Genomic DNA, 13,672 nt, shown 5'->3' on the forward strand with positions numbered 1-13,672 from the left:
AATCAAATTAATTTGTATTTTATGAGTACGAATTTTTCAGTCGCCTCTCTGCCTAAAAATTCGTTCTTATTTTTACGTATATCTGTGTCTAAAAAAAAGAGAAATTCTCGCTACGCTTATCTAATATGTGCCTTATTGAAAATATTTTGAACTGACGGAACAGTATTGCACTTAGTATTACATTGTGACTAAAAACTTTTTAATTATATTTATTTAAATAATTTTATTCAACCTTTTACATAAAACATGGTGCACGGTCACTCTTTGACTAAATGGATATGCAATGCAAGGAATATAATCTTATTGATTAACTTATGTCGCATACAGACTGTTTAACTATTCTTTTTATATTGCGTATTTATTTTTGTAACTTTTATGTAAATATTTTTTATCAACAATTTTACACTTCCTTGATTTTGTGCATTCTTTCACGCTAATGAAAACTTCTTCTTAATTGTGCGAATGGGAGGAAATAATTACCAGTATTCTACATGTAATTGGAAAATCATAAAACTACTTTTATAGCCTTGCTATTATTTTTATTCAATTGTGCAACATTATTTTCAGAATTTATTTTTACCAATGGAAAGAGATTGGCGTTTATTATCTTATAATAACTTGGTTAAAGAGAGGGCAAAGTGAAATTGTGCTATCTCGTTTTATGAGCACGGCTAATATCTTCACGTGTAGATTTTAATTTGCGTGCGCAATGTCAATGATCGAATTATGCTAAGACTGGATCTGTTTACATTCCGATTTGGCAATCGGTTAAATTGAAACTGCAATTCCCACTGATTTGTACATTTATATCGGTGCCCCGTACGGTGTTAATTGCGCGATAATGTCAACGGTTATAGTCTTGTTTTTTTCACGCGCAGTTCTAAAACACGATGTACATTTGTTACTTATAAAAACGACGGTTATATTAAGAATAAGACTTCCTACAAAGACGCTTGTAGTGCTCTAAGAACTAATATTTTATGTTTACATTCAAATATCACACAATTATGGGTTCGATACATTTGAGAAGTAAATCTTGCTGCATGCCAAGCAGTTTCTAAATTTTTTAATTTGTATTAATTTACATAAAAATTCCTCGATTTATTTTGTCAATTTTGAAAAATACGAAATAGACTGTTAAATGGATAACAGGGTAATGTCTCGTTCTTTTACAGCCGTGTTTCGAACCAAAATTACGAAATGACGTGTCAAGGAGCAAAAGTAAGAAAAAGGAAGAGAAGAACTTCTTGTTGGATAATATGGACGATAATTCGTGCTAGCACATGCTACTCCCGTGTCATCGCATGAAATGGCGAAAACTCTGCACGAGCTCTGCCCCGCGTCGGAGACTGAGATCGTATTTGAGCGGGACCGCTCCTGCGTCTGTACATAGTACCGCGGCGAACTTTAGTATTGTTGTTAAGTTTGAAAACATCCGCATTGACGGAATGCGCCATGGAGCGCTATATCGACGACGATTTCACTTCATCGTGGAAAAGGAAGCCAAAGGTCTTTTTAGAAAGTCCTATTTCTTAATACGTCATACACATTAGGGCTGTGTTTTAGAGCCATTTCTTTCACTTAGTAGTCATTAAATTAATCATTTGACGTTGTTAGATATTTGTTTCAGGCATTGTAAAGCTCGACTTTACGCGTTTCTCTAAATTTGCCGAACGCAATCCCTCTTGTGCGCAAGCAACGCTAAAAGTTTGTAAATAATAACGCGAGATGTTAATATAATTCGAAGATACAAATATTTCTGATTGTATTGTCGAATTGTATCTCTCTTTTAAACCTTCGTGAGCGTTATGTAAGAACTGAATTCATTTCTTTGAACAATGTCGGAAAAGGTTTCAAATTTAATAATTTATGTAACTGTTGATAAAAATGGAATTTTGAACTTGCGAGACTGTATTGTCAAACATAGAAGAGATACAACGACACTGGGATCGGCATTTGAAACAAGCGAGCGAAGGAAAATGCGCACGCAGTTTAGAAATAATTTTTTCACAAGCTAAATATCTGCCATACAACGATCTGCCATACAACGTAATTTCTAATACGAAAAGTTCTACAACATTTCTCTATATTTTCATATTTTATTTTCATTCATTTCTCTTGCATCATTTAGAAGATCAGCACTCAAATGTGTGCAAACTGGAGAGAAAGAGAGGGGGGGATAAGAAAAAAGCAGGTATCGCAGTCACAAGGAGTGCGCAAAAGTTGCCTTAAGCGATAATTCTAATCGTTGCTCAAAGTACCACCGAGTACATTCCTGAAAGAAATTTTAGATTGCGATATGGCGTCGCGGAGATAAGCGACTCACTTACAACGCTTTTCGACTGTGCTGTAACACTGTAAAGTCGTCCGTTTCGACAGGCTTGACTATACATAATTATGTCAGTAATTTCATTGCGTCAAATCATAATTCAATAATTAACTCTATTCGCCATTCTTTGAGTTTACATATCGTGGGAATATTGTCGCGCAAAAGCTTTAAATCTCGATTCGAGAAGCGCCTCTCTCCAACTCCATTTCTCTGTTAATCCAGTTAAGTGAATTAATTCATTTCACAATTTCGTAACCACGTTCAACCATTGAGCATTCTTTATCATACTGTGAGTACAACATACGCGTGTATGTATATACGTGTATATACATCTAACATTTGTGCATATGCGAATGAGCCAACCCGAGTTGAATCGTGCTTTCTAAGATCCTCTAACGTGAATTTGCACCGCTGCTGGATATTATTATAATTCAACTCGGGAATTGTTATCACTGATATAAATTCATAGTAGTTATATGAAAATTTATGTCGCATTGTCTAGGCAACTAAATATACATATAGTACGCGTATACATATATTACATTACGAGGTGTATATTAGATGAAAATAGAAAAAAGTTCAAAGAGTCACAATACATGTAAACGATCCTCACTTGAATACTGGATGTTCCCAGTGATAAAGTACACTGCAGATCTATGAAACTTTGCCAAAAGTTTCTGATAATTTCAATATTTGTGCATAAATAAAATCCGTGATTCTTAGTATCTAATTTCGAGGATCATCAATTTTTGTATGGTATCGTTTGAAGATATCTGTAGCATTCATTACAGAACAATACTCCGTTTACTTGATTTCTAAAAACTTTTGTTCTGTATCGATATACGCAACGCAGAGCCAACTTTTAAGTCTTCTTCTTTTCTTCCAATTTTATACCGTCGCAAGAGCGAACAATAGTTATTGATTTTTGTTTTATATCACGTGCAGCTATAATGGTAATAGTGCACGTGTAAAGTCAAATACGAGGCGAATGGTGCACTTGTATAATAAAATTTATTTTATTTTGATTCTCCCATTTTTAAGGAGGATGATCGCAAATTTTAATCTTTTCATCCATATTTTTGTGCCGCAATACATAGCAGTTATGTGAAACGTACAATCCGTTACGTACACCAAAGTTGTTTTTTGTAATGATAGCACGAAACAGAGTACAATATTATTGGTTTGCAGAAATTATATCGCACACCGCGAGTTAAGACACGATTAGACCTTTTACGACGTTGTACGTGGAAACTTCAGAAAATATGTTATTTTTTATTCCAATCACGTTAAAAAGCAAACCAATGATTACTATATTGTTCATTTAATTGTTTATTTATAGGATTTATGTAATTCTTATAATACGGAATAATGTTCCTGTCGTTGTGACAACAAATTATTCGCAGTACATGACGATGCTTTCTGTTCCTGTATACGATAGATGCTACTTAAAAAAATTTCACCCTTGCTTTTAAATCTATACTATATAATTTTGTACTAAAGATTTGCGACATTTGCCGAATATACATATAATATATATATATATATATATATACATACACATTTATAAATATAAAAAATATATATATATATGAAAGTTGCGCGATTGACGTATCGATATTGTACTTGGAAGATAGCCCTCTCCCACACACTCATCCCCAGAGATGGGATAGTGGATTTATGGTGAAAGGTTTATATTCCTGAAAATATGTAAAAATCATGATGATGTATAATATGCAATATTTCTCTATACAATTTTATGTTACCGTACTTGGAATGATGAAATGTGTTTATATGTATGTAGTATTTTTTCGAATTAATTGAATGCAGAAAGTAATCTGTTATCCTGAATATAATATAGTGATATTCAGAATGCTTAATACTCGATCTCTATTATCTTAAATATTACATATTCTTTCTGCATAGATATTCGACAATTTACTGCATTTATTTTAAATTACGTACTTAAACTTGGTATGGGTTAAATCGTACTTAAATTGTAATTGAACAATTAGGTTCTTTTAAAGCAATTTTACTTAATGTAACTTTAAATGTAACATATTGCATATTTTGCATCCCTTTACAGTGGTTATAATACTGGTTGCTATTGTATACAGATTAAAGTGAAATAAAATGTATTATCTCTTATTATTGTTTTGTCATTATTATATATATTCTATTGTATTAATTCCAGAATAGTCACATAAGTTATTTTGCGTAAGCGAAAAAAGTAAGGAGAAATGAAAAAAAAAATGGTACGGATTCTCCCTCAGTAATAAGGACTATTGACGAATGCTCAAGTATAAAAAAAACATCCCGGGTAACTATTTCTAAGTTAAGAACAGTAAATTTGAATTATAATTTAAATATATGTATATTTTTGTTTAAAATAACTTATTTTATACACTAATTAACTTTAATGTAGACATTTCTATGAAATAGGTAAATGTCTGTTTTATGTATTGGGTATTACTATAGAAGAGCTTTTCTTTTTAATTGATTAATCATTGAGAATTGATTTTTTTTTTAAAGAAAATTCCAAAAAGAAAACAAATTTTTTTGTTCGATGGAATATCCCCTTAAAGCGTGTAAACTAATGGAGTCTAATATGGAATTCTGTAGGAGCACAGGAGGCGTATCAGATCCTAACAAAGGCCGATCTGAATTAGGCTTAATATTAACGCTTTGAAAGCGAGCAAAACAATCGAGCGTTCGTCCTTATAGTAAAATGGCATCCGCGTCTTTGAAGGGCACTCGCAAGACGTATAGCTTCGAGGAGCGGAAGATCCTGATATCACTGATAAACAAGCACGAGATCGTTCAGGATAGGAAATCGGATCCGATCTCTATATGCAAACGGAAGTCGGCGTGGTCGCGAATCGCCGAGGAGTACAACTCGATGGTAGGATCCCGGGGCGCGCGTTCCGCCGTGCAGCTCAGGCGTTGCTGGGAGAATATGAAGGCTTGTAAGCGCAATCGCGAGGAAAGAAAGTTACGGTAATTCAGCATTATGAAGCAATTGTTCTCGGCATTATGAAGCAATTAATCGAGCTTGGCATTTAACAGAATTTAATAGATATAATCTGATGAAGCTCGCATCTTGAGTTTTGCTTATAGAACTAGAAAACGATTAGAGAGTAGAAAGGAATATATCGAATAAAATTTTGTTTGCGAGAAATCTGCTTCAATTTTGCCCAGAAATTTGCTAGCAAGTGATTCGCTTCTTTAGCGCGAAAAATTTATGTGAAGAAAAAAATTCTGGTAGAATAATAAGTATTTGCGTATTTTGATCTTGTCTTCTAGTGACAATATGAAGGCGATTTGTCAATTAACAAAAGACGCGAGGAGTCAGCATTGGGAAGGCAGAAATTGTGATCAGAATGTGCTGGAAGCGTCAGTATCTACTAGAAGTACTGGTTTGCCACCTAATGTAGTATTTGAGCCAAAGGATTCAGAGCCATTCACATTGCAAAGTGTTTGCATTACCGGATATCAAAATCCAAACTGCCTGAAGAAAGATGTAAATAGTTGCGAAGATTCAAATTGTAAATCAATTCTTTCTAACGTCTCCTACTTAGCATAGTAATTTTTTAAAATGGAGAAAATTTATTTTTTTCATATGAATATATGAAATAATAAACAATAATTATAAATGTCAATGAAAGAAAAACGTGAGAAATATTTTTATAAATTACATAATTTTTAATTTGCATGTGACATTTTTCAATAACACATTTCAACAAAAAGTGACTTCTCTTTTTTAATAGCAAGGTGAAACTAGTTATTTTCTACAGTTTTTAAAAATTATGTTTGAATTTTGGCTACCTTGAAGAGTCAGAAATATATTGAGATTTTTCATGTATAATACCCTATATTTAAACTAAATCAAATATCTTGTTAACTATAGTCGACACAAAAAATTTTTTTTGAGGGATGAAAAAACCTAACAACATATTTAATTTTGATTACAATAAAACTTTTTCAGCTCGTCTATATCGTAATTATAATATGACAAAGTATATAAAATAATCTTTTTTTTATCATTTTAATTAAAAATTCCAGAAGGCTATAAAAAATGACTAGTTCTGATGTTACTTTTTCGTTGAACTGTGTAATTAATTTATTATTATACTTATTCGATTGGGATTCGTTTATAATTGTATTAGAAATTGACAGAAACATTTTGGAAATATAATAATTATAAAAATATTTAATGTTTAACATTATTATAAATGGAGGGATGATACTTTGCAATTTCACGAGAGTAATAAAAATTTCAAGTAATCGAATCTGGCTTTACGCAGTTGGCGGTGCATTGGAGCAAATGATCGCTGATAAAGAGAAATGCGACACAATTGCATCGTCCCCCGATGCGATAAAAGACTATTATGAGAAGAAACGATTGGTGATGAAAAGAAACGCGGACTCTCCTACGATTGATCAGTCGGCGGACAACGGTCTTGAGAAAATCACGCGCCGAGAGAGCCACGCCAATCCAGGATCAAGTGCCCTGTATACTTTGATCTCGCCTCGCATTGTGCAAGAACATAATCACAAGAGGAAATCCGCACGGGAGGAAGAGCTGCACGTACTAGCGCTTTCGGAGGCACGAATGAAGGTCGATATCGCTGCCATGTTGAAAGAGGAAGCGAGGGTCAAACTGGAGGAAGCTCATTATCGCAAGGAGGAAGCCAGGCTCCGAATGCTGCTCTTTACTTACAAACTGGATAGGATCAAAGACGAATGAAGAAACTTGAGGGATAATTTTGTTGGAATGGGACGCGTTGTCGTAAGTCCATTATTTTTTTTTTTTTTCTATTTTTGTTGCCCTGATCCGATGCATTGGTGCCGATGCTGGCGCTCGTAAGCAAGATATGGATCGGTTATGTACAATATAAGATACATAAACGCAGCTACGTCTGTATAATACTAATTTATTTCTCATAAATGTAAAATTAGGATATCATAATAAATATGTGAACCTTCTGATGATCTTTTACTTGCTAGTAATTAATAATTGTTACGTTATGTGATATTATTTGGCTTGTGAATGAACGTTGCGACTTTTGACGAATGCATACGCGACGGAGAGCTGACAAAATTATGAGAATAATATAAAAGAAAAACATTTCGATGTTTACGTTATTCGTATTCCTTGTGTGTCTGGATCAGTCATTTTTGTTGTTAAAATATAAGAGCATAGAGAACTCGTTTATTCCAAATAAAAAAAAAAAAAAAATTTAAGTTGAGCTTTATTCAGATATAGCTGGATTTTCGTGCTATTTTTTGTGTGCTTTTATATACATTTTCAAGTTTGTCAAACTGCACGCCAAATAAATTTCTAGTCTTAAAACACAGTTCTAAGAAATTTAAAGATTAGTTCATGAAAAGAACAATTTTGTTTAAATACGTATCTGAAAATAATTATGTTGATTATTTAAAAAATTGTACAAGATGCTTAATTTGGCTGCTGGAATGTCGAAACTGTTGCAGCAACATTATCATTCTTGGGCGTCCTAGATAATTATTTTGTTCTCTCAACATGAAATTATTTTCTGATTTGTATCTAGCTAAATTTTTTTTGCTGCAATAAAATTGTTCTTTCCGTGTAATCGCAATATTAAATTGATAATAATAATAACGCTTACAAGTCTCTTACTCTCCGTCAAATAGTGTAAAGAATTTGTTGCGGAAAATAATATCTCAACCAGGGATTGAACTGAAACCTTCTAATTTTCTAAAACGGGTGTCTTACAAGAAAACCTTGCAAACTGTCAAATTCTGATTTTAATGAAACTTTGTCTACATGTAGTTTCATAAATAGATAGATTTAGAAAATATTAGTTACAATTATAAAACATTTTTAATCTGTTTTAATCACACAAGAAATATTAGTACAAAGATCTAGCTATAACCAAATAAGATTCTTTAATTAAATGTTTCTTATTGATCTACATTCTTCTATTATTATTTTAAAAAAACCGTAAAAAATGAAAAGTGGATTTTGTAAGAAACATACAATGAGTTTTTTATTTTGTCTTATTATCATTAAAATTAAATGTATTACGAGTTTTCTTTGCGTCTTATTGTTAAAATACTCTTGTTTATTTGAAACTTAAATTTCTACATTATTATATATTAAATGCAGTCATTTTTGGAATGTCGTTTGAGAGAAACAGTAGATGCTAATTCTGAAGCATCTTTAGGAAATATTTTTATAAAACGATATCCTTAGCTTCTCCATTATTAGTAATAATATTATATATAAACGTAGATTCTAATTTAATCTTTTCTCAACGATATAATAAAAATCGTTATAATAAAATTCGATTCGGAATCTCTGAAGGATCATTGATAAATGCTTCGACAGTCGTTAGCAGGTGGATTGGCAGTGGATTATTGACTAGTGACAGAATAGATTGTATCGGATGTTGATTTGTCACGGATTTGTTGTCGTTAGTCGGTTTCGTGTACTCTCATTAAAGTAAATAAATAGAGCAGGAATCGTTCGTGTTTATGCAATTTCAGGATCGATCTCTTTACGTATTTCTTCTTCACATAAGATGAAAATTGTCGCTGAGAGCCGATTTCGGGGCATTCGAGCAAGGAGTGACCTCGAAAAGCGAGGGATCGGTATAGATCGGCTCGCTCGGATCGAAACCGCCACGTCGGCCGGCGGATAAACCCACCGCACCCTCCAAAGCGGTGGACGACGAGGCGAGGCGTTGGCTGATGGCGTTGCTCATGGATCTCGAGATTGATCTAAACATTATCATCTGTTACGATCTCCATCGCAAATTAAGGCTTTATATGTACTTAAACACTGAAAACAAATTTGTTAAAAAAGTAAAATGTTTAGTCCGATATGTGCAACTAAATATTGAGTTGGTTGAATTAAGTCTTGGTTAAAAAATTTGAATAAATTATACCTTCTTGTGCAACTAAATAATTGTTGTATCGATTCGAATCGAATGTTTAGTTGATTGTATCCAACTAAATATTTTAGTTTTTTAACAAATTTTTTTCCTTAGAGTGTATGATTATGAATATAATTAAAAGTAAAATAATGTAATAATATATTTTTCCGTTATTCTAATGTAAAATATTTTTTCTTCGTGATTTCGAATTACATAGTTCGTTTGAACACTTACGTTGCCTGAAACGGTTTCTGAAGACCTGCCCTCATAAAAGAAAAGTTGTTGACTCGGCTGCTGTAAGGCTCGTCGGAATGACTGCTGCGATTGCAAGTTTTATCGAGTCTACGATTTTTCATGATCACGGAATAAACGTATTTCCTGAAAGAATGAATCACTTAAAATTCGCATAATAAGTTGAAAAGATAAGATGTAGAAGGAACTTACTATCTACATCATTAGATAACAATACTGTAGAGATATGCGAATTATTCGAATCGGGTAATTTGATTCGAATTATTAGAAAGTTTCGAATACGAATTCGAGTTATTCAAAAAGAATTTAAGAATTTCAAATACGAATCGCATACACTAACAATCTCATAAAATCATATTTAAAGTTCCTTTATATCAAGATTATTTTTTTTACATAAGAATATTTTTTATCATCCATATATAAAAATTTAACTTGCTCCTCAATGATTATGTCGTTAATTAAAAGTTACGTTTCAACAAGTCTTTTGCGATTCTTTGCAAAATTTTGTTGATTCGGTTTGATTCAGATTCGAACAAAGAAATATAATAAAATTCGATTCGATTTGATTCAGCGTCCAGAAACCTTGACTTGCACATCTTTAACTTATGAAATATTTATGGATAAATTTATTCTTATTGGAACGTGTTCTTAAATTGCAAGGTGCGAATGAGAAACAAATGTTCAGATGTAAAGTACAAGTTTTACCGGTAAACGAGCATAGATAAGAGAACAACGGAGGCTAAGAGCACGACGAGAATGCCCACTGCAGTCACCAAGCCGTAGTATTCGTTTTGCGTTATACAAATATTTTCCAAGATCTTAGTTTGCTTCTCGACACGGGTGTCTTCCTCAATATCCATTCTCGAGTCGAGAACCTATCAAAATACAGATAATATTATCGGTATGGAGATGGCATCTTTCCATTTCTTCGAAGTGGAAAGCGATCGTGTGATACCTCTATCATTTCCCTGACGTGCTCTTCCTCCTCTTCGTTATCCAACTCATCGTTCGCAGCGTCGGTTGCGTTGAAGATTGTCGTCGACGCGTTGCTGGAGTCACCGTCGATCACCGTTATCGGCGATGCCTCGTCCTCGTTCGCCACCGTGTCGTTATTTACGTCCCTTCGCCGTCTGCCGAAGGACGGCTCGCTTCTGCCGGTACCACCGGAGCAATACGCCGGCTGGCAGCCATCGCGACACGTTCGTACATTCGCCTCGAACACCAGGAAATTTGATTCGGGTATTTTGAAAGCGTTGAAGCGAGCTTCGAGGCTGTCGCCGTCGCGCAAACGATCCAAACCCGGAAACACGTAGTTGTCCACCGGACAGCTGCGGAAATTTCCGTTTCAATTACGCGGGTTACGTTACGTCCGATACGTAAATTGTGACTTGCGAATATAATTTAATTTATCTAATTATTATGTAAGCATATAAAAAAAGTAAAGATATTTTTTCTATGTTTGAAATATTTTTGTATATAAAAAAGATTAACAGTATCTTGAAATTCTGATTAGAAGTCATGAAAATATTTTTCATTCTTTAAAAAAAGCTTTTTTCTTATTTTGATATTTTATTTTTTAGCCATGCTATGAAGAATTTAAATACAGAGTTTTGAAAAGATTCCAAATTTTCTTTTAAAGTCACATGATTCGTATTTTATGGCTATCAATACACAGTGGAATTTATTGTAATAGATTTCGTTAAATACACACACACATCCATATACATCTTTAATATATTTATATATATAACACAGATTATAAAATATAATTATACAACTTTTATACACTTAGCTAAATTTATCATGATATGCACATTGATAGCCGTGAACTACAAATTATAAGTATACAGACTTTTGATCAGAATTTTAACATAACGTTAACATTTTTAGTCTGTTCGAAAATGGGTTTGGTTATTAAGAGAATAAATAATGCAGTTGGCAAAAGTGAAAATTACTGCGCGTTGCGTTTTTTTTCCACCAGTAGATTTCTCTAAAAATTATTGATCAAGAAACGGTAGTCTCGCGCAGCGAAAGAAACTCCGCATTACCTGCACGCCGTCTCTGTTAAATGCCTCACTCGGGTTGTTGACCGCGCACGGTCACGTGACATAGGCGGCACGCCGCGCGACGTCTGGGCCAGCCTCCCCACTCTTCTTGCTCGCTCGTTCATTCAACTCGCCCGAGGCGCACGTGACCGACGGACTGCACGTGCACCTCGAGTTGAATGCCCAAGCGACCGAGGAGAGTGGGGAGGCTCACCCAGACGTCGCGCGGCGTGCCGCCTATGTCACGTGACCGTGCGCGGTCAACAACCCGAGTGAGGCATTTAACAGAGACGGTGTGCAGGTAATGCGGAGTTTCTTTCGCTGCGCCAGACTACCGTCTCTTGATCAATAACTTTTAGGGAGATCTTGCAACGCATCGCATTATAAACTATTCATTCGCAGGGTTGGGTATAATTAAAAAATTAAACGTTGAATAAGAAAGTTAATAACTTTTAACTTAACTCAGTTAATTTTAAATGATTTAATTTTTAACTTTAACTAGTTATGTTTGAAACACATAAACTTTAATTTTTTAACTTTTTACCAAAGTTAAAAATATATTTGTATAAAAAAAGGTTATAAAAAAAATTTTAAAAAAAGGAAAAACAAAGAAGAGAAAGAAAGAGTGTGAAATGAACAATGAAAGAAAAAGAAAATAGGCGAGCAAATATACACAAAAGAATAATATACATTTTTAATAAGCGCTGGATTAGGTGTAATATTTTGAAATTTTGATATAGAAATAAAAACTCATTTAATAAAATATTATTTTCTTTTCTGTCTTTCAGAAAAAGTCACATGTAATAGATATTATAAAACGTCAGATATAAAAAAGGAAAGAAATAAAATAATGAAAAATGAAAGAAGGAAGAAAGGAGTTTTTAATATTAATTAATATTTCTCTCTTTCTTATTATGAGGAGATTTAGTTTTTCTTACCCATATCTGTCTATTAGTTGAACACTTCTGCCAGAGTAAGGATCTCTTGCAATAACGTTGGTAGCGAATATATCCGTTACGTAATTGTACCTGTGAAAAAAAAATAATTAAGAGTTATTAAATGCAAATTATTTCCAGCCGACACAGACAACATGTGTTATATTACGTTTACATTTACATATTACATTTATGCCGAATCCTAAATTTGAAAATAAATGTAATTGATGATCTACATCGGGATTACTAGGTATTTTAAATATGAAGCTTTCTCATTTAACGTACGTGCAAAGATTAATTTTGAAAGCAACGGAATTGAAATGGATACGAATACGTAACTATTACTCCCATTAGACAGTATAAATTAAATTTCGTAATTTCATGAATTAGTTATCATTGTTAAAAATGTATAAATGGAGATTACCCATCCTGAGCTTCGAGTCTGAAAGTCAGAGGATCGCCGACAGCGATGGTCGTCGTAGGTCTACCTTGGTAGAGAATCATCAGGCGCACTCTGGAGCTCAGGGTGTTTTCCGCTGGAAGATACTCGATGGGAATGGGAGACCCTGATCTGTACAGTGCACGTACCAGGCCCATTAGCGAAATTGAAGTTAGAAATTATCGAATGGTGTAGTGGAAGGGATGCATGAATAATGATACCGATAAAATGGCATAAATCATCACTCTAATTATCTCTCGTTTCTAAACTTTAATTTTACTAATTGATATTCATTTTTTGTCATTTCATCAGATAATATTACTTTTCTATCAAAAGAAAGTTGTAATTAATAGCGTAAAAATCAAAACATTTGATACTATAAATTCATGTTGTAATTAATTATTCATCCTTTACGTAAAATATGTACCAACAAGGGGAACTCCAGAAGTAATTATCGAGTTTCTGGATGATTCCAATTTTTTATTCTTGTGGCAAAAAAATACATGTGTGGCGACGTTTATCACATGTTTTGTTTTTTTAGAGTTATAAATTTTTGAAAATCCGAAAAATTGAACCCGTTTGCTTTAGCGAATTGGGTTCGTATTCAATGTTCGATGTTTCTTTTTTTTTAAATGTATGTTCAGTTGCATTGCTATTTCTTTTAAACAATTTGAATATCGATATCATAATATACGAATTTTTATAATAGCAATTAATTATAAAGTAGGTGCTTCTCGATATTTTACTGTAATTGCTGT

The 13,672-nt window shown here is 33.3% G+C and overlaps 3 protein-coding genes across 9 annotated transcripts in view; 2 read left to right on the forward strand and 1 right to left on the reverse strand.

The window, feature by feature from the left end:
- The window catches only part of LOC105196238 (protein cueball), a 17,970-nt gene extending 13,326 nt beyond the window's left edge, over positions 1 to 4,644 (forward strand). The window contains exon 7 of one of the 3 annotated variants that reach the window (XM_039447801.1): positions 568 to 1,990. In XM_039447801.1, coding sequence (XP_039303735.1) covers positions 568 to 642 — 75 coding nt within the window. In that variant the 3' untranslated portion in view covers positions 643 to 1,990. Of the gene's footprint in view, positions 1 to 567; positions 1,991 to 4,520 lie in introns of those variants that run through there. The other 2 variants (XM_039447802.1, XM_011162049.3) reach the window with 2 other exon arrangements.
- LOC105196239 (myb/SANT-like DNA-binding domain-containing protein 3) lies at positions 4,530 to 7,565 on the forward strand. 2 transcript variants are annotated; one of them, XM_011162050.3, is made up of 4 exons: positions 4,530 to 4,646; positions 4,949 to 5,323; positions 5,630 to 5,871; positions 6,631 to 7,565. In XM_011162050.3, exons 2-4 carry the CDS (start codon positions 5,055 to 5,057, stop codon positions 7,071 to 7,073), a joined length of 954 nt encoding a protein of 317 aa, XP_011160352.1. In that variant the 5' UTR covers positions 4,530 to 4,646; positions 4,949 to 5,054; the 3' UTR covers positions 7,074 to 7,565. The 2 variants fall into 2 exon arrangements, with proteins under 2 accessions (XP_011160352.1, XP_039303737.1); XM_039447803.1 differs by lacking the exon at positions 4,530 to 4,646 and having other exon boundaries at positions 4,827 to 5,323.
- Positions 7,245 to 13,672, reverse strand: part of LOC105196258 — a 27,296-nt gene continuing 20,868 nt past the window's right edge. For all 4 annotated transcript variants that reach the window (XM_026136912.2, XM_026136913.2, XM_026136911.2 and 1 more), the window contains exons 15-20: positions 12,900 to 13,046; positions 12,479 to 12,568; positions 10,451 to 10,823; positions 10,201 to 10,370; positions 9,478 to 9,621; positions 7,245 to 9,088 (exon numbers count right to left, since the gene is read on the reverse strand). In XM_026136912.2, the coding sequence (XP_025992697.2) occupies positions 8,881 to 9,088; positions 9,478 to 9,621; positions 10,201 to 10,370; positions 10,451 to 10,823; positions 12,479 to 12,568; positions 12,900 to 13,046 (1,132 nt within the window). In that variant the 3' untranslated portion in view covers positions 7,245 to 8,880. The remainder of the gene's footprint in view (positions 9,089 to 9,477; positions 9,622 to 10,200; positions 10,371 to 10,450; positions 10,824 to 12,478; positions 12,569 to 12,899; positions 13,047 to 13,672) is intronic.

Source organism: Solenopsis invicta, chromosome 4 (assembly GCF_016802725.1).
Source record: "Solenopsis invicta isolate M01_SB chromosome 4, UNIL_Sinv_3.0, whole genome shotgun sequence".
NCBI lineage: Eukaryota > Metazoa > Arthropoda > Insecta > Hymenoptera > Formicidae > Solenopsis > Solenopsis invicta.